Source organism: Opisthorchis viverrini, assembly GCF_000715545.1.
Source record: "Opisthorchis viverrini unplaced genomic scaffold opera_v5_58, whole genome shotgun sequence".
NCBI classification, from domain to species: domain Eukaryota; kingdom Metazoa; phylum Platyhelminthes; class Trematoda; order Opisthorchiida; family Opisthorchiidae; genus Opisthorchis; species Opisthorchis viverrini.
Window position 1 is genome coordinate 258,368 of NW_008751716.1, and position 26,890 is coordinate 285,257.

Consider the following 26,890-nt stretch of genomic DNA (forward strand, 5'->3'; position numbering starts at 1 on the left):
ATGTACGATCTGGGAAGTGTAAAGCTTTTATCTACTAGCAACAGAAAATTGATCCAGGAAGTTGATCCAGGAAGGCCAGAACAACGCAGTTTGTTGCTTTTTGATGGGAAAGATGTGGCTGCAGTGGACTTTGATTCGAACATCAGTAAGTGTCCGCAACCACGAAGTTTCGCCAGGACAGAAGCCATATCACTTTGCAAAATATAAACCCAGCTAAGGGAGCTTGACTTAATATAGCAGCTTGACATTCGTGATGGTGGGTGCACATATTCTGATTTAAAAGAACTTTTCCGGTTTCAAAAGATGAAAACCGCCGCTTTTCGGTCGGTGGAATTCCGCAGTTTACCGGCTAGGTGCAGGTTTCCACCTTGTGCTTCAGTAGTCGTTTGATGGGCAATGGGTGGCGCAATCGTGTGGTCCCTTTGTTGATGCAAACCAAATTTCCGCGAAAAAGCGGAGGATTACGCAGCATTAGGATGTGAGATACACACATTTTCAATTTTATCTTACACAAAAGTTTACCTTTGACAACTACGGTTTTACTGAAAATTGCGTGTCGGATGTTGATCGGGGGGTTGTTATATTTTTACTGTCGCATCGATGAGGTTGTCAGGTTGGCAATAATTCATCTCCACTTATACTTTCAGACGTTAATTACACAAAAAGACACAGATATTCTGGATTCAGGGAAACCTTCTGATAACTTCAGCCTTTCGTGAAACCATAAATCAAATCGAACTCAAAAACCACCCGGGCAGAACAAAGTTAGACGCTATGGTTGAGGATACCATAAGTCCAGAGGAGAGGGTATGATTTTCCTAATTAGATATGAGTTTCTGGAATTTTAGGCGTCAATCAGTGCTCGACTAGTTTTGCTGGCTCCCCCCTGTGAGTTCAACGAGGTGTTCGAAGGTGAGTGTACTTTGCTTAGCTGAAAACTGTTCAGATGTACGCGTGATTTCTGGTGATCACCCAACAACTCAGAAAAAACTCGCTGCGTAAGAAAATCATTCAGGTTGATTGCTTTTTCAGAGCCGCCGCACAATACAACCGGGATCAGATGATACCCGTGAAACTTCCTAATGCGGAATACAGCTCATTGATAACCGCACATGGTGATTTAGGTAACGGGCAGTTCCTCTGCCCTCGATCACATTCGACCTTCCATTACGACCACTTAAAGCAAACGGCTAGCGATGTCAAAGGCCTCGATCCAAACGATGCAGACGGTGGTGATACGACTGCAGAACCATGGAGACATGCTTTGGAAGTCGCCATAACCGAGTATACACTTGAGCACTTTCCCAGCGGTAGCGTCGCTGTCTATGCGCCCGCTGTCACTAATGAAGATCGCAGGCTTGTTGCCTGCATTGTTTCTCAGTTTCGGAAACATCAATCGTAAGTCCTTTGTTGAAGACTCTTCTATGTGCTTCGTTATTTTTTGTTAATGACAACGTGATCCACTCGTTGATTCCATCAAGGCGACCAGGGTTTGAAGCGCACCGAGCGTCCATCTTCGGTATTGCTACAGTAGTTGCAGATGGGAACTGGATTCGATAGTATGAATACTTTCACGATATGATTACGAACCTCTGAGTTCTTATCTGCCTCTGTCTGCATCGACGCGAAGCGGTCCACCTGTCCTATGCCCTTCCAGCTTCACGTTGCGATCTTCACCGTCGGGAGCGACCACAGAGATCATGATACTGTGGTTGTTCTAACACTGAACGTAGAAAAGTTTCGCTTCAGAGTTCATGGTGATTTCACGTCCGTTATCTGCATCAATTCTGTGTGGGTGGGTGTTTTCCCGTCATGGATAGGCTGGACCTTATCGTGGTGTGACGGTTTTTGGCTTCCCTTACTGAGCTCTTCAGAGTTCATGGTGATTTCACGTCCGTTATCTGCATCAATTCTGTGTGGGTGGGTGTTTTCCCGTCATGGATAGGCTGGACCTTATCGTGGTGTGACGGTTTGTGGCTTCCATTACTCACTGAGCTAATGTATGGGTTTACATGTGACATTTACAGGGCATCTCACACCAATTTGTTCAATAGATAGAGGTCTTACAGTCTTCTGGTCTTCCAGGCTGGGGATTTGGACTTGCTCCTTAAAAATGTAGGCCGCTCTGACAGCCTTACGCCCACCAAGCCTGCCTTGCTGTTAAGCTTTTGAGCTAAAGGCTTTGGTCGAGGACCCTAGTCGTCCTCTCGTCTCTGTCTGGGCGCTCTGGCATTATCCTAGCCAGTGTAACCTGTACCCACCGATTGCAATTACATAACAGCATGCCATGTCGGTCGCCGCATTGTTCAACCAGCCGGGTCGCCTTATATTCAGTTTACAGCAGGGTGGGTATGGGAAAACAGGCTACTGCTGGTGCCTCCTTTTCTCTCACATATTCCCTCCTCTCCCCTCCCTTTCTTAGCGACATCGCAGTCCTATTTTTAAGGATCGACGGATCCGTTCGCCGCCCACTGCCGCTGTCAGTAATATCTATATTTGACTCTGCCGCAACGGCCAGAGACATTTCGAAATCACCCTTCAAACCCAACTGCTCAGTTCTTGTGACAACCTATAACGTTTTCACTCTGAAACAATCTGGACAACAGACGGCCTTTGAGTATATGCTGGACTCACTTTCAATTAATGTGTGATGTTTGTCTGAGGCGACGATTCAGCTGACCTCCTTGTCTGATCGCGCACCTCTGGCGATCCATAAGCCGCTGCGACTGGTTCTGCTGGGTTCGGTATTGTATGAAGCTACCGAACTGGAGGATCTCTGGTTGTGTGATTTCCCCGTTAATGTCGGCTCTATGCGGCTCGTTTGGCAACTTCTGTGGGGGAACCCCGTAAACGCGCCAATGATCGTTGCCTATTCATCTTAGGGCCCAACAATCTGGCTCTGATACACTCGAAGGTATTTTTATCACTACGTTCCTTCTGGTGGCATGGCAGCTAGGGCGTTGCAGCTGGACGATGACACATAACCAGTTGTTGCGTCTGTAGTGAATACATATCTTACCAAACGGAAACATGAGACAGCCTGATGCAGCATATTCAGTCGAAGTGGATCATCATAAACGAGAGATTCAGCTGGAGTTCAGTTGGGTCTTTCATGAAAACCAAATTGGTAAGCAGATGAGTGTGGTTCGCTAATTTCTTGCAGGTAGAACCTGAGGTGGGTCATCATCATCAACATAACATCGGTGCTCAACACTGGTGCTTCGCAACCGTAACCCAAGGTTGATGGGAACTTGGAGACTGCCTCTGTCTGATGAGCCCTAAATGGAAGTGTGAAACCGGTCGTGGACTGCCGGGGAGTTTTCGGCAACCTTTTGAATAGTATGCTACGTTTTCCACTCTGTTCAAAGATGGATGTGAAGTCTCCAGTCGATATTTATCTACCTTATTTGCTCCTATCTGGAAGAAAAAGACAATCCCAAATAACTGGGATGGATGAATAGTGGTGCCCATTTTCACAACTGGTGCTCGCAGATAGTGTGGCAATCACAGGAATTACCATGACCCCCTTGTAATCAGGCTAAGTTGCTTATTTTACGTTGGTTACAAAGACTTGCGAAGACAAGATCCGAGGATAGCCAGCAGAGCTCCGACCTGTTGCGCACTCGAATGATTGTGCCAGAAACAGAGAACGAGGATTGCCGAATGATTGGCTTTAATCTTCTATCAATTTCAGTACATCAGCTAAAACATTAGGAAACACAATTAGCTCAACGAGTAGCGAGTAAAAAGTTAAACACAACGTCAATATATAACATTACATACGAATGCCTAAGAAGTCAAACTTGAAATAGCTGAGGCTCAATTTGGTGGTCGTCCAGGACCGGAATCAAGACATACGGACAGCAACGAACGTTTTTGCCGTTGTGTTAGTCACAGACTGCTTCTGCGTAGTACTAACTTCCGTAACAACTGAATTTGCTTGGTAGGATCGTACCCCAACATGCGAGTCCATCTCCAGTACAGGTAGAGTACATCGCCATTAGTTGTAGGTAGCGTAGGTCAGTTACTGCTTACCGCTCTTTCTGGAACACCTGGGTGGATTCGGTTCATGCGCTTGGCTGTTGCTGATTCTCGTTACGCTTTGCAGAAGTGCACACTATGTGCACACCTCGCACGGCCATTGAGAAGATCTGACCCTGATGTGAAACAAATGTACGAGAGCCACCTACCAAGATCCTTTTCGGAGAAGACATCTTTTGATGTTGACTTATTGGAAGGTACTGCCCGCAACCTTGCAAGATTCTGGGAACATTGTGTGCGGAACGGTGCAACAAACCTAGCCTGTGGGTCCCAAGCCACACTCTAAAACTGCTCGAATATCGGATGCGTATTCCTCATGGTGGAGAGTACAGCAGCGCTCAACGTACTCCCAGACTTCAGATGAAAGCGAGCACCTGGGCGGATCGAGAAGTTTTGATCCAGAAGGCTGAAGAGATGGCGGAAGTGACAAACCTTAGAAATGTCCGTAAAATGCTTCATCTGGTACGCGCAACGGGCCCCAAAAAACCTCCAGTGAGCGAAGTGATTGCTGATAGCACCGGTTTGCTTATCGGTGAAAACGAGCGCCCTAATCCTCGGGATAGACACTTTAAAGACCAAATCAGCTGATCACTTGCAGTTGTTCAGTTGAATTCCCGGCCCACAATGCAGCTTCGGGCAGTAAAATTATGACCCTTGACGGCTCCGGAGATAAGCGAATGCATTTTATCTCAAACGTCATCGAGCTGCTATCATCCGTGAACTGACATCCGCGCTGTTCAAAGATGGATGTAAAATGCTCGGTTGGTGCTAGTCTAACTTTGCCAGTATCTGGGGAAAGGAGTCGTCCCAACTAAATGGAGTGAGTCGATAATAATTTCCATTTTCGAAAAGGGTCCTCGCAGTGTATGGCAACCACAGGAGTTAGCTTGTATCCTGTTGTAACCACACTTTTTGCGTCGCTTATTCTACGTTGTCTTACGAAGGCGCATGAAGAGCGAATCCGAGAAAACACAGGATTTCGGACGGGAAGGGTCTGTGTAGACCATATCTTTACACTCCATCAACTGTTAGAGCAACAGCACGCGCTATTCCTTGGCGTTGAGGGTGCGCTCAATTAACCGGTCAATTTTCTTTCGAAAGACTCCTCAGGGTTTGTCAAAAAGTTTGTGAATGTCATGCGCTGTTTGTATTCACGTACTTGTGGACGCGGGAGAGCTTATGGAGAGCTCTCCAAAAGCTTCCCCACAAACAGTGGTGTCTGACAAGGATGCCCCCTCCATTTTTGTTTATTTTCGTTATTCATGAGACAATGAAGAGAACATTAGAAGGTCTCCAAAATCCCGATTCCCGGACCTCTTTGAGTGGGGACCTTGTCGAACTGAACTATACAGAACAACATCGTTTTCCAAAGAAAGAGCAGAAAGCTCAAGCATTACTTGAAAAGCTGACTTCAGTCATCCTGTCCTTCGGCATGTACTCCGCTCCCAGAAGATGCAAAGTCGTGCTGCAGGACGCAGTTTCTGAACATGCTTCTGGGTATTCAAAAATGGCACTGGAAGTTGTGGAACACTGTACTTATCTCTGACTGCAATCGAGAGAGATGAAGTGAGCGCATGAGTCTTTAAGGTCAGAATTACGTTTTTTAATTTATGCCACTTGTGGCATCCTTGGTCTTAAACGATGCGTGTACCAAACTAAAGCACCCGGCTGTATTGTACGGCTGCGAGATCTGGCCAGTTCGGGTAAAGGATAAAAAATCTTTCAGCTGGAGTGCTCTTTCGGCGCCTAGTTAACATGCCAACGGAAGGAGGCATGAGGGCTAGGATACTGCCAGGTTCTCCAAGCCTGAACAGGAGTAGTCGAAATGCTTAAGTTGGGGTCGGACCCCGGAACATGTGATCCGTCCGCTAGCGTCGTAGCCACAGCTGTCTCGGATCTGAGGCATCTTCATGTCTTTGATCATCCTTATCTCACAACCATGGCTGGATTGGTTGGAACCAACCAATTCGCAACGAGGTTTTGGGTGAAGCAGAGGGTAGTTTCTCCAAATAATTTATCCAGCACTGCTAGCTAAGCTGGTTTGGCTGTGTGTTACGGTTATTGAGTTAGCGCTCGCCGTGATGAGCGCTACTTTCCATGTCTGATGCGCAGCCGAGGAAACCTGGAGGTGGAGGGGATTCGATATGGTGGAGGGAAGTGGAGGATGTTGCGAAAACTTAGGCAGCCGTTGGTGCTATCCGCTTCTTGAAATGAGGTTCACGCGACCCTTTCTGTGTTTGGTGGCTAACCGGTGCCATTGTCATTCGTACTGTCAGTTTCCATCCAGATTGACTGTGTTGGAGGTGTTGACACCTTGAATGTTTGTGATAGACTAGCCATAGATCCCCTCATCTTCCCCGGTTCTTTCTTCGATTACAAAACTTTACTGAAATCAATTGGCATGTTTCTACGGCTGGAAATTACCAGTGTTCTCATCTGGTGTTGGTGTCAGTGACGATGAAACGTACTGTGAGTATCTGTGGTCAATCAATAATTTGGAGATTCCACAGGCATTACGGTCTAACCAGTCGCATCTTATTTCGAGGACTGGTTTCTGGTTGTCTCTACAAAGCAGTGTGTAGCTGCCGGAAAGTTATCCTATCGTTGTCGATATGAATGCCTACTTCTTTCCGTGCCTAACAGTTTGATGGGATGATGGAGCTCTAGTACTTGAAATAATCGACTTGGTTTGTGGGCTCTCAGGTTAGACATCCATGCTTGTGGGGGAGGATTTCCTTCCAGGATTCATTTCATCCAACAGGCGAAGTCTAGTGATCGGTAGGCCTATCAAGATAGACTGCACTTCTTTGGGGTCTTCTTTCCGGATGACGATCTCATCAGCGTGGTTAAGGTCCTTGATCCATGTGTTTGGGGCTATTGGCACTTTAGAGAAGCCGGTAAAGGCATGCAGCATTAACCAATCAATCGCGAGACGGCTCAGTGTTTAGATCGCGAATTCATTGACCCGAAAGTCCATGGTTCCAATCCGACCTTTGCCTCTCGAATTCCCCTCTGTAGGCATAAACAACCTAGCAGTATTCCATCCCTTGTGCTTCCTTCTGGTGAAGTGGCAGAATGCTACAGCAGGACGATTTTCTCATTGTCTTTTTTAATCAATCGCGTCATTAAAAAGCAACGGCCTTGCCGAACACTGGAGTTTAAAGCGAACGCCGTAATCTCTTGTCAGATGTGGGTTTTTGTGCCTAGGTTCAGGTTTTTCTGGCATGCCGTCAGCTTTCAAGATGGTCCACTGTTATCTTTCGATCACGCAGCGGGCAAACGATAATATGAGCGGACTGTGACAATATTCTGTCATCTCCAGCTATATTGCCTGATCCCAACTTCTAGTACAGCAGAATAGTAAGAAGACGAAACAGCTTCGATGCTCCAAACAACAGGTGATTGCCAGAAACGTGACACTGAATATATATGTATATGTATCCTTAGTTTGACCTTGGAGAATGTCGGAAGATCGTTGGCACGCAAAGATAAAGTTTTTTGGGATGCTGATATCTCCAAACACACACAGACCTCTTGAAGATGAAGGCCAGGAACAAGCCGTGTTGAATAAACTGGCCACCGTCATACACTTTTCCGGCATGCGCCTTACATCTTTAAAGTACAAATCCATACTTCAGAACGTGCAATCTTTGAACATACCCCCTACAATTCAAGGAGAACCATGGGAGGTTGTAAAACAGTTCAAATACCCTGGTAGTTTTATTAACTCTGATGGAGGTGTGTTTAGTAAAGTAATTCCGCGAACCTCGAAGGCTCGATTTACGTTTGCTAATTTGCACTTCTGGCTTTACAAGTGTATATCACTGGGTCTCAAGAATCGCGTGTACAAGGTCACAGTAGGGGCTTAATTGTTGTGTAGCCGGGAGACATGGTCTCTACGGACAGATGATGTGAAGCTTCTTCGGGCTTTTGACCTCTGATGTCTCAAAAGGATTGCTTGTGCGAAGTGGCATCAACGGAATCATAACGAGGTAGTTAGGAAACGGGTATTTGACTGTTCGGTAAGTACCTCAGTCATGGAAACATCCAGTACCATCAGCTGCGGTGGTTCGGCCGAGTGGTACGCATGCCGAAACTGTGCTTACCGAGACGACTTTTGTCCTCCCTACCTTGTTCAGAATAGCACTAACCGCGAGGTAAACAACGTGACTTAGCAGAAGGGTGTATAATAGATGATGAGGTTGTTGGTAGTGCGATCTGCCTTCCAGGGAGAGGGCCCCGTGACCTCCCTGAGCTTCGCTGGAGACATTGCCAGAAATGGCGTTTGATGATGTCAGTAGCGTCGGTGTTGTCAGCTTCTTTGCAGATTGTGTGATTGAACACTTGGAGGTGTAGGCACCCCATAATGCTCACGACAGGCCAGAACTAGTATCGTCCCTCATCCTTTATTTTCTTTCCTTTCCATTATTCGTTACTTAAGCGAGTAAACCTTTCGACTGTGCGGCAGTGAAGCCTCAGTGTTAACACTCACGTTGCAATCTCTGTTGATGGTGATAACTTGTGATGCTTCAAAATACGATGTGGCGTTAATATTTTAGTTTACACTACATCTTACCTAACTCAACCTCGCTTACCTATGAAGGGCTTCCATTAAAGATTGCCGTTCCTTCTGGATCACGCAACTTGATCCTGATCATGTCATCGTGCGGGACTGGTTATTCCGCCACTTTCCGTCAGTATTGCATGTACCGAAGCAGAACAACCATGTCCATTAACTTCGTCCAATTTCAGTGGCTTAAGAGTACGGAGCTGACCTGGGTGGAAAGCCACCGAAAAAGCACACTCCTGCGGACGACGGAGATTACTTGGAGGTTAAATGGAAGCGAATTAAAGAAGCCATGCTCTTAGTTTTCAGAACTTTCTGTCAAAGACATACGACTCGACTGAATAAACATCAGATATCGTCGAGATCAGCAGATCACGTTGGTGCCAGAAAAGCCATGTGAGCAACTACCAAATGCGATGGCCCACGCAGATTTTTCAAGCATCAGATAATCAGAAGCCCGAACAATGACGGTGAACGCTGGTAGATTTTGAAGGCACAGGAAAGGGAGAAGGTTTCCACCGTAAGCAATACCTGCGTCTAATTTCAGCTGATTCAGTTAACGGGCCAAAAGAAGACAAGTCTCAGCAAAATCATCTACCTTAAGGATGGAGTCGCAGTTCATTCGCAAAACCGTCGTCTCGACCGACGGTCTGAACACTTGACAGAGCAGTTTAGCTGGCCTCTTTCAACTCAACCTCTGGAAAAACCCAACGAACCTGAACGGGACATGGACACCAGCCTGCCGTCAACAACAGAAACCACCTGTGAGGTATCGTTTATCCAAAGCGACAAGCCAACCGCCAAAAAAGGGCGTACAAACGTCACATGAAAACCGTCTTGGCATCAGCCTGATAACCTTCGGATCTAAGATGCTCTCTGGTATTGTTTTGTGCAGGTTGACCAATATCGAGAGAGACCAAGTCGTGGGAACCAAGCTGGATTTTTGCCCTGACCGAAGATGCATCGACATTGTCTTTACCTTGAAACAAATTCTTGAAAAGTGTCCCATTTCCAACGCATCACGTTAGTTGTTATTCCTGATACGAAAGCTCCTGTTGACTCTGTCGATCGTCAGAAACTTTAGCGGTGTCTGGTAGACAAAGGTACGAACTGTCGTGGGCTCTTTGGCCTGAGTAGGACGGGAATGTCCTCTCTCAACATTACTTTCAAATGTGTTAATTATTCCGCTGCTTGAAACTTCTATGCCCAATTCTGAAACCTTGGGGATCTGAATGAGCTCGGAACTTTCGCTCACGGACACTGCATATGCGGACGATATTTCCCTTATTGGTTCGGATTCTTTAAAAATGCGAACTATTTTAAATGATCTAGATCACCTTGCCGCACGGTTTGGCCTGCGCTTCACACCTGCAAAATCCAATGTGCTGCTACAAGACTGGGTGTAAGTAAACCCAAACCTCATGCTTGCAGACAAGTCAATCGACGTGGTAAATAAATTTATTTACCTGGGCAGCTGTATAATTCCGGTGGATGACTCTGTCGATCGTCAGAAACTTTAGCGGTGTCTGGTAGACAAAGGTACGAACTGTCGTGGGCTCTTTGGCCTGAGTAGGACGGGAATGTCCTCTCTCAACATTACTTTCAAATGTGTTAATTATTCCGCTGCTTGAAACTTCTATGCCCAATTCTGAAACCTTGGGGATCTGAATGAGCTCGGAACTTTCGCTCACGGACACTGCATATGCGGACGATATTTCCCTTATTGGTTCGGATTCTTTAAAAATGCGAACTATTTTAAATGATCTAGATCACCTTGCCGCACGGTTTGGCCTGCGCTTCACACCTGCAAAATCCAATGTGCTGCTACAAGACTGGGTGTAAGTAAACCCAAACCTCATGCTTGCAGACAAGTCAATCGACGTGGTAAATAAATTTATTTACCTGGGCAGCTGTATAAGTTCCGGTGGATGGACTGGAGAGGAAAATCGGGAAGACCAGAGCAACTTTTTCTAGCCTCCGACAGCTGTATCGGTGACCCGGCGTCAGTTTGTCCCTCAATGTCAGTGTTTAAAGTGCGGCAGTGCGATTCATACTTCTTTATGGATCAGAAACGCGGTGTGTACGCTCAGAGGATATAGGATAGCTATCAGTGTTTGATCATCAATCTCTCCGAAGTATTCGTTGGGTCTGTTAGGAACATCAGATTGGCAATGCTGAGGTACGCCAGATGGTTTTAAGAAGGCGCTCTCCCGCATTAGATGAATTACTCATTTTTCATGGTTTACGCTAGTTAGAACATGTACACCGCATGCCGGGAAACCGTCTGCCCCGAAGAGACCCTTTACGCCCAGCCCTATGCTGAGTGGAGGTTACCAAGAGGTGAATAGTGAATATGAAAACACTAACCAGTAGGCTAAGTCGCGTCGACAGTCGCCTAATGCCTCACCCTATTCCCGAAATAACTAAATATGACGTCGCCTCCAGTCCTTGACTCTAGATCCCCACCTTTCCAGTTTATGGTGACCGAAACCGTAGCAGCTGAAACCAACGTACCGTTGGTTCAATTAATTGATTATTTTAAATAATACGATGGTGGTCACGGTCACGATCGGGATTTTCGGTTTTGTCGGACTTTTCTACCCCGTCCCTTCCCGGTCGAAGGCATCATGAATTTTTCCAGATATGTGGGAGTGCTGGTCTTCTGAAGGTACGCCTTATTGCCTTCACACTCACGCCTCAGAGCATATTTAGACTTCACCTCCAGACAGCCCTGTAATACGATTTATCGCAGTACGGGTTGTCGCTGTTGTTCGTCAGACTGAATCTCACTGACCCTTCTGGCATGGTTGAGTCTGTAGAAACTGAGTTTCACCCGATTCAGCTCGTAAGATTACTGCAGCACTGAAGCTTGACCACTAGGACAAGGTGATAGCTTCAGGTCGAGATGTATCAAGTTGATACCGTGGTAGTTCTTACAGACCGTTTTGTCGCCTTTTTCTGTCGGTAGTATTATGTAGGTACCCGAATCCATTTAAGCTTGTAAAAAGGTTGAAATACCACGGGTAAACGGGCTTTGTAGAGTTCCTCCGGGATACTATCTTCATCTTTTACTAGGCTGATTATCTAGGCCAATGAACTTTGACTAGGGTGTACAGTGTGGACTTAGTTGTCTGTGCTGGATAGTTGGTGGCTAGATGGACGATTCAGTGGTGAGGTGGAGCTTCCAGTCCATCTGTTCAGCTTCTTGTAATAATCCGTTACTAGTTGATCCTCAGTGCCTGGAAGTTGTCCTGCAGTTGTCCTGAAAGATACGAACAATCGCTGGTATTTTCAACTGTTTGAGTGCCGATGAGTAATCCGTAGGATCTTTCTGGGCTGATCAAGTGGCCTGGTGATGTACACTGCAGAAATTGGAAGCATCGGAATAATTAAACCAGAACAGGAACACGGCCGTTCAAACGAGAGTGATGTGGCCATGAACAAAATACCTATCCCGCAAAACCCTAAACTTGCAACCAAAAATCCACCCAGTGGAGTTTCAAGCGTGTGCCACGCTACCTGACTGGGAAGTCCTGACTGGCGGGTCAATCGGTCGTCACAACCAGGACAGTTACTGGGTCGTCGTTCGATGAGTCGGGCACACCAGTCACATCGCTCAAGCGTGAACACGTTCGCCTGTTCAGTTGCGTCCAACGTGCGTTGGTGGAGTAGTGGTTACACGCTCGCCTCGTATTTCATATATCCGGGGTTTAAATCCCGGCACGGCCATTGGATATGCACTGCTGATGAGCTCTAATAAGAGCGAAACTCGAGTCCAGTGCTTCCGTTTGGTGTGGACTCATCGGAATAATTACGCCAGAACAGGACACGGCCGTTCAAACGAGAATGGTGTGGCTATGAACGAAATTGGAAGCGTTGGCCGTGCATGCCTGGGCAGCTTTCTGAGAAAGATCAATGGTTTTTCGGAAATCCAATCCTTGTGGTATCAAGACCTGAATTCAAGATTCTGTGCGGCGGCATGTCTAATGGACGTCGCCAAGACTCTACGACGGAGACTGGTTGGCTGGGGCACGTGACAGCTTGGTGGTAATTTGGTTGTTGATCGCATCCGAGGGGTGATGGCAATTTCAGGAGTCTTCGGGGAGGGGGGGTCCACATTCTGTAGGTTGTGGGTTTGCGTAATGCGGTAAAGTCAAACTTAAACCTTGTACGTTTGAGTAGATGCCACATTAGGTACTGGAAACGTGTGTTGGATATCACGAGTCGATTGGATTTGCACAGTTAATCAATCGATGAACATTTTCACAGCGTTCTTACAAACCAAACTTTTTGAGGATGCCAATTCAATTCAGTTTGGGAGTCGTTCAGCTGTAGCACCCTTTTGATGCCTAACTGCCATGCCACCAGAGGGAAGCACGAGGGCTGGGATACTATTGGGTTGCCCAGGTCTAAACAGGAGAAGTCGAGAGCCGTAGGTCGGGTTCGAATCAGCTATAAACCATGTACCATAGGCACATCAGTTCCAGCTGCTATAGTTTCTATCACGGGAAAATGGGAGTGTGGGGCATACAAACGTGCCTTGGAGGTGATGGCATGTTTTGAGGATGTAACAGGTGGGATCGCTTGAATCCCCAATTCTCAAGTTCCAGTCGGCAGCAGCTATCAGTGTACGGCGGTTGGCTTAACGGTTGACCAATTTTGTCAGCTTATCGTGGAAGTCGTCCTTGGAGGAATGATCTGAAGAAGTGGGAGCGTAAACGTTTATGACGGTCAGGTCGTCATTGGAGCATTTGAAATGAGCCGTCCTGGAAGATACAGGTTTCATAGGGAGTAAGGCATCGTGAGCGCGTTTGCTGAAGGCAAAAGTCACACCATGTAGACCTGATTTATCATTTATTTAGCTATAGGACAACTTGGAGACTTCCATCGCTGATATTTAGGTGCGTTGCGAACTTAAATTAGGAATTTGTCTATGAAAGGCATGTAATATCAACCTGGTGATCAAAGAGACTTCGTGCGGTAAAACTCTGGCCACCCATATCATGCGAAGTACGGGCATTCTAGCAGCCTATCTGCAGAGGGGAGATGTGAGAGGCCAGCATGCACCTTTGTCATAATAAAAGATGAGCCAGCATCAGTAGCCTCGCCTGTCAGGGACGCCGCAGCTTCCTATCTGGAGTATATTCATGGCGTAATACGGGGATTGTTCGGGGTGCGCCTTTAACACCTCAGGCACACGGTTAACTTGGTTGTCAACCCTGAACTGAGATCCCATGTTGTCAGGGCTAGTGTGGCTTTTGGCAACCTGGGGAGGTAGATGTGAAAGAACCGAAGCCTGAGACTGGAGACAAAGCTGCACGTCTGTAAGGCGATGATTCCATCTACCCTCTTGCAAGTGTTCGGACACTGACCGTGCATCGAGATATCTGACACGAACAGGTTCCGCGTGCACCAATCGGGGCGGGCACTTGGTGTTTACTGGTCAGTGTTAGCATAGGATACAAAGGTTTCCGATGGATGCGTTGTGACAGTGGAGGTCATGATGCTACTTAACCGTCTGCAGTGGCTGGCACGTGTTTGCCGAATAGACGGTAGTGGAATGAAGCATGGATCTCGAACTTGGAGACGACCGAAATTCCGCTTCAGATATTTTAAAAACCACAATCTTGATTTTAGGTCTTGGGACAATCTAGCACCTGACAGAGCGGATTGGTGAACTGACGTCTGCACAAGCCTGAAGAACTTTGGGGCGCGTCATTCGAAACGCACAATGTGAAGCCCAACGACAGCCATCTTGATCTATGCATGTTGCAAGCACACATGCCTGGGCAGAATCGACCTCGCAGTTCACTCGGCTTACTAATTCTAAACCACCACGGAAGCCCCAGTGAATAACCTGAAAATTTTTTCACTCATTTCTAAGTTTCATCTGCCAAAGATAAGCCTGGTTCGTCTTGTAATATGTCCGGCTACACTGTAATACTACCAGCTGGCTTATCGCTTGACCCTCCGTCTCCCCCTAAATGGTACAGTAATGGACGTACTCCAGAAAGCATTGTTATTGTAATTTAACTGTGGGGGAAGCATGCTATCTCGGGAACGTGACCGATGAGGCCAGTGCCGTAGGATGAACGATCTAGCGTTGGTGCGTATTGCTGATGCGAACTATTGATGGAGGTACGATTAAGCTGATGCAACGGGTAAAAGGACAATTCCCCACATGAGACTTCTGACCATTTTTGGAGGCTGGGGGCAATATATATCTACCTAGGCCTACCACATTTGTGAGTGCGGTGATAAACAGGCCCGTTGACATGAGGTACTATGCTTTACGGCAGAGAAGCAGCATGCTGCCGCATGCTGAGGATGGTGATGATGATACTGCGCCTCCCTGGATATTTCACCTACAGCCGAAGTGCAACAAATCTCCTCTATCCAGGTGCCACGGTTTCTTTCATCGCAAAGCCAGAAGGCTTTTCCATGCGTACAGTTAATCAATGTAGCGTAGTCCGCTCCTCTGCTAATAACTTTGATGTGCGTAAAGTGACAACAAAAACTATGAATGCCTCCAGGTACCCGTCATTGAGCTGGTGTCTTGGGCATGTTTTACTCCGTTTTTCCTGGTTTCGTAATCTGACAGTACACCATCTACGGAAGCGCATCAGTGCAGTGTTACATCTTCGTTGGTCAATACTGTCCCGTGGCTTGGGTCGTCTTATTTTCTACCTACAGCGCACACGTTTAATCCAATAGATTTTTTGGGGCCTGGAGAAGTACACAACTTAACCCATAAAGTTTCACCAGTTTGTACTCTGCCGCGATTTTTGGACACTACGCACCAACGTTGTAGCAGGCGACAATGTTTTGGGTTTTATCCTTTCCTTTATTATGTATTTCGATCAACCAACAAACTATATAACCATTGAAGCCAGATTGCCGTTACTTCCAGGCATTGAAGCTGAGAAATTGTTGAACGGATTATGTGTGCGACTGACTGATTGGTTTCGTGGATATTTTTCAAAACACTAGTGTGTATCATATAATGGATTATTCTAAAATCACCGGATATTCATGGTGAATGGATCCAGGTTATATTCGTATTTTCATTTTTCATTTCCAGCACTGGCCGTTGGCGTTCTGAATGGACGATCAAGATACCAGATGAACCGATCGGGGGCACATTCTCCGTTCATGGTGTCATTAAGGTCCAGGTGAGTAAACTTTAGGCGGCAAATTTTTTTTACCATCTTATTATGAATGACCGTCTGACTAGAGATTCTCTGAGCTTGGTTGGGATGGCCTCAACACTCTGGGAAGCTTATATTGGTATCGTCCAGTTCGTTTGTTCGTCTGTATTTCGAGATCGTGCTGAGGTTGTAGTCTGCGATTCTGGATAGCAAGTCGTTGCAGTTGCCTTTTCTGTATAAAACAACTGAACGGACGGACCCCTTAGTGACCTCTTCTCCAGCCAGAGAGACCTGCAAAATTACAGCGCAGTTAATTCTCAAAGGTTTCGTGCGGGCGAGTTGGACCAAGTGGTTGGAGCGCGAATTTACTGACCGGAAGGTCCGTGGTTCGAACCCGGCCTCTGCCTATGGACTTCCCTGTTTAGGCCTGGGCAACCTGGTAGTATCCCATCCCTCGTGCCTCCGTGTGGCACAGCAGCCAGGCACCGAAGGGGTGCTACAGCTGAACGATTTTTTCGTGGCACACATGCGGGAAGCCGATGCTACTACTAAATACCCAGATTTTATAGTTGTCTTCGCCCGGTGGTGCATTCGGTCTTTCATCTTTCACGTTTCACTAACATGACTTCAGCTTCAGCACGCACACGACACTGAGAAATTTTAATCAATAGAAATGATCTGATTCAGTCCGTTTGACCAATACTTGTCTACCTGGGAACGGTGAAGCGGATATTCCTAACTTTTCACGATCTTGGTGGTGAATCTTATGGAAACCAATCCAGCAGTACCCACATTCTGATGCACGAATTGTGGAGACAATCCTTAGGAGCGGTCCACTATTTGTCCTGCAGTGATTTAGACTCATTAGGTTGATGTTGTCTCTGCAACTGACACCTCCAGATTCAGTTTCTCTTGGCTTGGTGCCCATTAAATACTCTGCGAGGTTTTTGAGGAGCTGGAAATAGTTACATGATTGCTTCCAAATGGTTGAACTTTCTGAAAAAATCCTTCACATTAGCTGAAACCAGAAATCACTCCACTTCTGATGTCATGTGCGGAATTGTGGTGGAAAACTGTTAACCAGAGTTGCGCGGACCGCCCTGCTACGCTCTGATCACAGCAAATTCATCATCTTCATTGACAGCAAACACCAGTAATACACACTGGCACCTTACTGCCATACAACCATGAGAAAAGAGCATAGAGCAGAGAGAAGTGGGAAGGGTAGGGAATCAGTGCAAAGAAGCCTTATGTTTTTCAGAAAAAATTATCAAGAATAGAATGCTTACACCTTTCGACAGCATTAAACTAAACGCATCCTAACATCGTGTTGAAGTAAGATGCCATCAGCGGAGTTAACCCAGCGTCCTTTGTGAACCTAACCCCCAAAAGCCCAGCTCACAGCGACAGGCGAAATTCAACTAGGCAGTCGGGCTTGGAAAAGACAGTATGTGTGTCATGTCCTGCCTAGTTTCCAACCACCTGTGAACTCCAGCCAATAAGGCTGACTGTAACTACCGTCAGTTCACGTCATGACATGGCGTGTTCACCACAAACCTTATGCCAACAACCGCTTGAAACAAAAAACAACGCTTTCTTCGGTAGACGATGGCTGGACATACATAATACGTGTCCCAGCCACCTCAACCTGGTATGTTTAATCTGCTGTTTGCGCGATTCTGATTCGTTAACCAAGTACTCGTGTACGCACCATTTTGTTAAGTGTTAGCTGCAGCCAGACGAGCCAGCAAGATGGAGTACAAAGTGGCTCATTTTTCAAAGTCTACACTTACTCTGTGTTTGTTTATGCTTTCCTCTATGGAACACTGCTGCCAGTTAGCTTATTTTTTTAACACTCAGTTATTATCTGCAGTCGCACACTTCCACCTTTAACGTTCTCACTGTGAGCTCTACTGGCATCTTTGTTTGCTTCGGCTTCTAGACCCATCTTTACGAAGAAGGTAACGTGCAGCTGATATCCTCCAAGGAGGTAGACTTCTCTGTAACTGCACCAAATGCCAAGGCCTTTGCAAATGAATGCGTTCGCCATATAAAAAACGCGGAGATAGCCTATCAGGTAAGCATTCTTGCTGAATTTTTCCCTACTTTTGTCAGATTTCTGATGCAGACTCATATTGCACCCCCATCGGTCCATACTGTCCTTTTTTGGCCGGCATGGTTTCTCCGAGATCTGTCTTGACTGTTCCACAAACCAAGGGGGCATGGTTTCTCCGAGATCTGTTTGTGTGTGTGTATGTGTGAAAATGATTTTCGGATCATCAGACCGCAGTCTTGACTGTTCCACTAAACCAAGGGTCCCGTAGGCTGCTGTTTCTTTGGTCCAGTTTCCTTTGAAATTATGAGCTTTATGGCCGGTAGCAGTCTGCGGAGAACAAGTTATTGAACAGTGTTGCTGAGTCTTACCAGCGCGAGAAAGTATTTTCCGTGGTACGACGAAGTAGCTCCCACCGCAGCTACTTTGACCGTCTTCTAAAGCAGGTCGGATTGTCCATACACGACCTTTGATTTGCTTTGTCCTACGGAATTTTCATCGACTATTCGTGTGTCGCATAGTTCGTTCCGTCCCGTTTGTTTTCTTTATCTATGAGTGCCTTGCTTCAGGCTGCCACAATCTTCGACCGCCAACTAAAAACTATGAAATTTGAGAGGAGAGTCTCCGATTTAGGCAAACTATATGTGACAACGTCACTATCGAGTTGAGTCTTGTCCTCATCATACTTTGCCTGTATGTTGCTTTTCTTCACCCCAATCCCAGTGGGGCAAATAAGACCCGCTTAATTAAATGGTCTTCAGGCATGCGTAACACACGACCTATCCAGTGTAACTAGCTTAGTTACGTCAAATTATCAACCGAACTCGCACTAGACATTGATAGCTGAAGGCACGGAGTCATTGCATCCTCCGCACAAAGTGACCAAGTTTCACATATATACAGCAGCATTGGCCGCGCTGCGGCGCTGTACACTCGTCGGCAATAGGCTAGTATCGCACAGGCCCTATAAGTAGCCAAGTTGAAGGAAGACCGTACGGACGCTTCCTGTTCCAGCCCTCACTGTTATCCAAATTATCAACTATGTACTCGGGTGTGTAGTTCGTAACTAATTTAAGTGAGCTGCAACAACCAGATTGGATGACATATTCGTCCATCCTTGGAGTAGGACTTCGCAGATTGATAGTGCTGAGCACATTCCGCAATTAGCAATTAGATGAACTAAATTGTTTCATTTATGTTGCATTTTGACAGGATCCGAAACGAACAGCGCTATGTAATCGGTGTAATCAGGCTGAGATCTTATTCGGAATGCAGTTCATCTCATGGGGCAGTGAGCAGCTTAAACGATTCCTCCATAATCAACCTGTTTACGAAGTTGAAGAGAGGAGATGAGGTAGCCCTATCAGCAGTGCACTCAGGAGAAAAATTTCTATAGAACTTTAGAAGTAGACAACCTAGCATGGTCGGGGGGGGGGGGGGGGGCTGAAAGGGAGATTTCGGGAATGCCTTCGTTAGTTATGCAGTCTTGCAAAACATCGATCTGTTAAGCCACACGTTGGGCAAACGATGATTGTTAGCTGTTTGCAAGTATGGCTATTTTCAAGGTGTCGAGAGGTGAAGGCATAGTCAATGCTCCCGCGACCTGCAGGGAACCTTGCCTGACTATCAGTGCTTTCCTGTTCACGGGTCCTGCTGGGTCTCCGTAGCATGATGTCTGTTAGAGCATCTGAAGCATTCGTAATCACACTGGTATCAGAAAAACCACCCTTTTCACTGGACCAACACGTAACTGACTCCAGCCCATTTGGCTCGGCCCTCAGAGCCAATCCTTTTCCCGAAGTTACGGATCCAGTTTACCGACTTCCCTTACCTACATTGTTCAAATGCCAGGAGCTGTTCACGTTGAAGACCTGATGCAGATATGGGTACGGTCTGCCACGAAAATTATATTGCCTCGCTTGGATTTTCAAGGGCCAACAAGAGCGTTCCGGACACCACAAGAAATAAGCTGCTTTACGGGGCTAGCCTGCACTCTGTTCTAGTGCCTTTTTGAAAGCCATCATTCCTCTACCAGCCGCTACTCTAGCCTTTCCCATTCACCAAGATTTTCACACTTACGATTTTCCGCCTCTAAATTTCTGGGTTTGTTACCTCTTGATGGATCTTCGGGCCACGTCGGACTGTCGGTAAGCGGAGCAGAGCAGTTGGATATCCGTTGGCAGTTCCGTCGTGACTGGGTTTTCGATCAGATGGACTGAAAGTCTGTAGCCAAGGTTTTCCCAATCTTCATTCGGTTTTTCTGTCAGAACCATTGTTGAGCATAGTTTGGAAAATGTGGTTTGATACTCTTCTTTTATCGACGATCCTTGCGAACAAAGTGCCCTGAGTTGAGGGAAAGTCCCTTGCTTCTCTGTCCGTAAGCCGACGATCAAGCGTCCATCGCAACTTGACCGAAGTCCATGCAAATGTTCCCTTCGTGGTTAAGTGTTTAGCCACTGATCAGAAGGTTGCGGGTTGGAAACTGTCTGAGTTTCGTGGGGTGCGCACTGGTGATGATTTCCAAGGATGAAACAGCTGTTTTCGGTTTTTCAACACTGATTAACTTTGCGGACGAAATATCTATTAGAAAACATACCAGTTTATCTACGTTAAATGGTCCCATGGCTTCAGCAACAGCCAGCCTGATTGCGGCTTGTTAATGATGGTATCTTCATTCAATTCCACCGCTAACCCTATGGTAACTGGTGATAGAGTGCTTTTACGGTATTCAGGTCATCTGACCAGCTATCGATTTCGTCGCTGTTTTTGTTTCCGGCATGGGTTCTGCGCATATGATTTTTTGTGTGATAGCGCAGTTGCAAATATGGTACGCAATCTAGATGCAACTCTACTGATAGTACAGTAAAGCCAGGGTTGGGATGCTCCACTCTCATGGACTCTTGCGGGACAGGATTCATGCTTTGGTTTCACTCTGTGCATCTTAACGGCATTCTTTCACTTCGCCGTTTTGCTTAAAATCATCAACTCATTGCTGCCAAATTTTCTTCTGTATGCTGATTCGAACCCGACATCTGTATCTCAACTTCCCCTGTCTAGGCTTGGGCAACCTGGCAGCATCCCAGCCCTCGTGCTTCCTTCTTGTGGCATGGCGGCTAGGCACCGAAAGGGTGCCACAGCTGAACAATTTTTTTCAGGGAACTATGCGGTTGTGTCCGAGCGCCTTAATGAGTAATCAGAACGACACTAAATATAATCAGTCTTGTGTAGCACCTGATGTCGATACGCAACTCCAAAATGAGCCAACCTGAACCCTATCCATTTATCCCAACTGCATGTGTTGCAGTTGATCAATCATGATCCCCTTTGTGCATGCGTCAAGCCCCAACTTTGAACTTTCATTGGCGGGTTGTAACGAGTCACATAGGTTGCTCCAATCCGATTCCGAATGCTTTCCACCTTGAGGCCTGCTTCGGTTTGGTCTACTTGAGTTGAACGCAGCACGAAAATTCCGCTGTAACTATGTACATCTGATTATTTTTGGTAATACTGCTTTGTGGAGGTTTAAAGCTGTGTACAACCAAACTGTCCTTCGGTGTCGTCTTGGTTTGTGCTATTTTTATGGTTCCACTCGAGACGACAAGAGCCTTCTTTCACGTTTCAGTGACTTACAGATGTCCCCGACGATGTGCACGCCCTGAATACTGTTAAACTGTCTCATCCAACAGCCCTTTGTGGATTTTACCAATCTTACTGAACGTCGACACCGTTTTACATTTTTATTCGGTACAACAGCCTGGCATCTTTTTCCGGATTGACTTGTCACACCTAACGACTTCAATGAATGCCTGCACAATGAGTAATGTTATATACGTTTTGCGGTGAGCCACATATGTACCCACCTGAACGCTCTGTACTCGGTGTAAACCCGATAGAATAAGGCCGATAAGTGGGCGGGATGGGACACTTCTAAAGCCACCAGCTTGCCTAACTGGTGACCCATAGCTGTCGGTTCAAGTGGGCACAACTGAACAGTTGAGGCCGATAGTGTACGCAAAGAGCCATCTGGTAACCGGCACAACACAGACGTATCGTAGGCACACACGTAGCCAAATGGCACCAGCCTTCATCTAAACCTGTCCAACGGTGTTCACAGAGAGTTACTGTTGTGAACTTAGCCCTTCAGGATATCCAGGGCAATAAGGAGGGACCTTGCTGGTACAAATGGGAACAGCCAGGCAGTCTAACTCAATGGTTTCCCCTTGGAATATGTTGGAGGTTGTACTGCAACTACACCGAGTGCAGACTGCTCCTGTATGGCGTTCCGTAGTTAGCCATAGTTTGACTTGATTCCATCCACATGGTGGTTACTTCACTTCTTACACCATCGCGAGGGGGGTTAAGAATTTAAGGTGGACAACTTTGCTCTATAGGCACTGCCATAGTACAGTTTCTAAATCAAGGAAGTCCACCATTGTCGGTTTCCGGAATCAGTGTTGGCGTACCCCTTTTGAAATTAGGGATGACTGTCGGTGCTCCCCATTCCGCCGACATTTCCTCTTCACTCTATTCTCACCAATGAACTTTGTCAGAGAGGTCACCACGGTTGCTCCTCCTTTTGACAATAGCTAGATACAGACCGCTCGGTCCTGGTGACCAAGAGGTCATTAGGTTAAGAGTATTTCTTATTTTACTGCTGATGGGCGAATAAAGTTCACATTCTATTCGCTCGTTTGCAGAGGCTGTATTGTAGGAGGCCGGCTAGACTTTTCCTCGGCCCATCTTTCCAGCCGGCGTTTTTGCGAGTGAATTAATCATTTCTTTGACCATTGCTTCCGACCAGTCAACCACATTAACTGGTATAGATAGCAAAAGCCCTTCCAATCTGAACCTTTCTTAGGCTCTTCACTATTTGGTGTTCAAGGTAGTCGTTTGATCGTATCGGAGGTAGACAGTACTGAACACTGCTATCATAGCTTCTTTCCTATTTCACTCTGCTCTATCTGCATAATCGTTACCAATAGTGTTGGTTTGCTGTAGAGAGTAGTTAAGCTAGTTCGAATCGATACTACTGAGCTATGGTAGTTCTCCGAAGATGGTGAATCGGTACGCTTGCTGACTTGCGAGGACCTGAAAGAAATTGGCAGCGTACCCGCACTGTGGCGTGATCAGAATCAAGTTGTGTGCTCCATAAAAAAACGGCAGTCTTCAATTGCGGCTCTCCACCGGTGACTGATGGACACGCGATCCAGCTTAGTCTACGGTTGGCCGCCAGGTTACGTGATCGGACGTTTTGTTGAAACAGTGGCCAGAAACAGTTGATGATGAGCACACAACTGAAGGTGTTGCTCTCGGTTTCCTGTGCGACGATCATCGACTCTGAATCGACCGACCAGATGTGATTCCAAGACCTCAAAACAGCTTAGTCTACGGTTGGCCGCCAGGTTACGTGATCGGACGTTTTGTTGAAACAGTGGCCAGAAACAGTTGATGATGAGCACACAACTGAAGGTGTTGCTCTCGGTTTCCTGTGCGACGATCATCGACTCTGAATCGACCGACCAGATGTGATTCCAAGGACCTCAAAAGACTGACTTGGGCATTCTTAACGCCTACAAGAATGACTGTCAATGCTTCTTGCCTAATGAAAGATGCTGGATAAATCTCAATGGAAAGTATGTCCAGCCTCCAAACCGCAGTCCACTGTCCCACTCAACCCCTTACTGACGATCTCACCTCAATTGGTGATCGAACTGCCATGGCCGACCAAACCAACGTGGCGTTGGGGTCACACTGCAGTAACAGACCGTAATCGTTAAACGCAGTTAGTTTTCATCTGGATGCATCTTCTGGAAGAAACGCGTGCTTCATTAGGAAATCTCCCTGACTCTTGTATGACATGCTTCTTGAACGCCCTCAAAATCCGAGGAACCTCGGGTGCCGGTCGGGAATTCATCGAAGAAGTTTTAAAAACAATAAATCCACTGGTTTTCTTCCAAGCTTTTGTGAAACTGCCAAATACACATTTTTTTCAAGCTTCGGTGGTTGGCGCCAGAAGGTCAAACAAGTAACCTCACCAAAGTGCAATAAGGTCTCAGCTTTTGTACTCGCTTGTCATTTAGTCGGTGCATCACTGTCGACCACCTTCATCTGACAGAACTTGAAAGTCTTGTCTATAATTTAAAGTGAAAGTAACAGGTTGACTCTTCCTGCCTTGCTTTATTCCTAAACACTGGACACTTCTACAAATCATCGGCCTATTCCTAAACACTGGACACTTCTACAAATACTTCAAACAAATCTACTTGATTGCTACAGCCATATCTTATAGCCTCACCCTAGAATAGCGGGATTGTTTTGATCTGGTATTCGTGCCCTCCGCCGAGAAACACACTGGCTATTCCACCTCACTGATGCAGATCAAGGTGAATTACATGTTTGTAAAGGGGAGTTCACTGAAATCTAATCGTCCACTTTACCGCTTACTAACTATACTCTTGCAAGGGAAGCTGGGCGAGCATGCGTAGACCGCAATTTGATGTTTTCGAGAGCAACAGGATCCGGAGACAGATGTGACATCCAGCGAACGGAAATTGCACACCACGGATTGCACCGTCGCTGGAAATCCTGTTGCTTGTCTGTTTAGCTCATTTTGCTAATCGCTTGACTAGACATTCATTCTTGTGACAGTTACATCCAAGACACTTACAGATGTTGTGTGAAAATGAAGTATTATCGTCCATATAATCGGGCACGACGACCGTATCGATCGTCCTTCTGAACAATGATACGAACGGAACCCGAATGTTTGCGGAAATTTTTCTCCTACTGATTGAACGAATGCTCATCCACGATGGTAATGAAAAAATGATACTCATTCAGCCTTGGTCTCATTTCGGTGCGCAGCTGCCGCTGGGTTGTTTCGTGTTGCCACTCCACTATCCGCACTGTAGAGCCGATGAAGAACTTTAGCGTGTGGGTGCTTCACTAATTTTACGTGTGCTCGTGGCGCTCAGTTACAGCGCAAATCATGAGCACCTGACACGAAAAGGACTTATGGATAGTGGTACAAGTCAATCACATTGCATATTCGCACCCGACTTCAGTGGTTCTTCATGATTATGCAAGGTATTATGAGACAATACTGGCGTCATGCCACTTAACTGTGTTCAGTTATCAGCACTGGCAAGCGTATTTAGGTATTAACACACACACACACACACACACACCGCTCCCTACTTATGTGAACAAAAGCTAATCGTTTCTTGCTCTGAACAGAGCGACGGACAACCATAAAGCATTCACGAATGTCACTGGATTTGAGTCTCAGTACTGAGCGGATACATCGTTCGTCCGTCTGCATTCAGATACCTCACAAGAGGATCGAAATTCTCCTACCATTCTCTCTCACAATACCGAAAGTTCACGTCTACTCATCTTTGGCTAACTTTAATCACTGACTTTAGAAGAGGTAGTTCTTTTCTTTTTCAGTGTTAACAATCGGTAGTCTTTAACCACCGCTGTAGTGCTCTTGATTGTACACCACTTTACCTCATCAAGCATTAATTTTGGTTGCCTTTTTGTGAGGTCCTCTCTTAGCTTACCGGCGAGGACACTGGGTTCGACTACCTTCGTTTGGTTCTTGATGTGTCGATTGTCGTTCTTTCTTCTGTGCATATGTACGTACGTTAAGTTAAGGCATACTTTCAATTCTATCTTCGTACTACAGACTGCCGTCGGTGACAATTTCAAAACAATGTCCGACACGACTTTCAAAGCATTGCGCCGTCAGCTGCCAGTAACCCGCTCGAAAATTGATTGGAACAAAATCATTACCTATCAGATTGGTGGCGAATTATCGCGTGCCTCATGAGCTCTATCTATCTATCACACCCTATGATGGGTATTTTCCATCTGCATTCCTGAGCACACGCACCGACTGACTGCTTGGTATCGCCTTTCCACCCCGTCCAGCATGGCCTGGAAACCGTCTGTGTCCTATTTTCAAAGGCCCGCAAATTTTCTTGCTCCTGATGTTTTCTCGTAAACTTTCCCGTCATATGCTGCCAACGAGTGAATCAGTTTCCACAAACCCAAACTCATTTGGCTGCTTGCCTGCGAGATATATGTGACTGTGCGTAATAACCGCTTTTTGGTCTACTACTTGGTCTATACCATCAATCAACCGTCTTTTATCTGTAGTTTATATAATCTGACTTCGGTTTTGACTTGTATACCGTCTCCCTATGTCGTCACCATCTTCCCATTGGTCATGTTTGTTGATTTCCCTATTCATACTTTCTTATTCTCGATACGCTCAGTTACATGCATACGCTGGGCGTTTTCCCTTGTATGACTTCTCTACCACCTTGCACCCTGATAATCGCACTCTTCATTTGATAATAAGGCGCTGGCGCAACCAAGCAAATGTTCGTCAGTTTCTGCTGGCCTAGGAGGATGATAAATCTATCCTTCTTCCGAAATACACAGGTGGCGGAGGTTCGTGCACAAATTTAATCTAATTCCTGGGGTTTTTCAGGAGGGTTGGGTTGACTCCACCGGGTAAGTTCAACATCGCAACTAAATGGGAGACTCGAACAAGTTAACACAATCATGGGGGGTTTCTGCGATTGGAATTTGCCATGGAAGTGTCATAGTCTCGTTTATTGGCACGACGGTTGGCCATTAAATCCCAGCGGTAGCTGACCACACTCGGGTGGTTGATGTGTTTGCGGTCCTGATGGACATAAGCATGCTGTTGGCTGCAGACCTTGCGCCCGCTACCCAACACTATGCATTCGAGCCCCATGGCCCGGCGCTTGGCAGTTACACCATCGAGGTTTGTGATCCGCTATGATGAACGGTTCAACTGTTCATGCATGCTGTAGTGAGCAGTTAGTCACGGGAAGGCACCACCAGCTCACTCATAGATCTGGATCTTATTGGAGTAGCGTGCAATATTCCGGTAATCAAGGTTGATACCGTTTGGCAACCATCGGGCTGTTGTTAGCGTGGCGTCCATCGTGATCAGCTGATATCGTTACATAATTCACCCTTCAGGGTACCCATTTTTCTACAGTGGGCCTTTCACTATCTTGCTTTTTGCTGAATCAAACCTCCTTA

At 46.4% G+C, this 26,890-nt stretch overlaps 1 protein-coding gene across 1 annotated transcript; it reads left to right on the forward strand.

The window, feature by feature from the left end:
• T265_03906 (hypothetical protein) lies at positions 1–26,274 on the forward strand (the record flags this gene model as incomplete). The annotated part of the gene is made up of 8 exons (XM_009168507.1): positions 1–145; positions 710–807; positions 849–912; positions 947–998; positions 1,033–1,398; positions 15,690–15,780; positions 17,699–17,833; positions 25,497–26,274. The coding sequence occupies 8 exons, from the start codon at positions 1–3 to the stop codon at positions 25,638–25,640; spliced, it is 1,095 nt and encodes a 364-aa protein (XP_009166771.1).
• Positions 26,275–26,890: the final 616 nt, after the last annotated feature.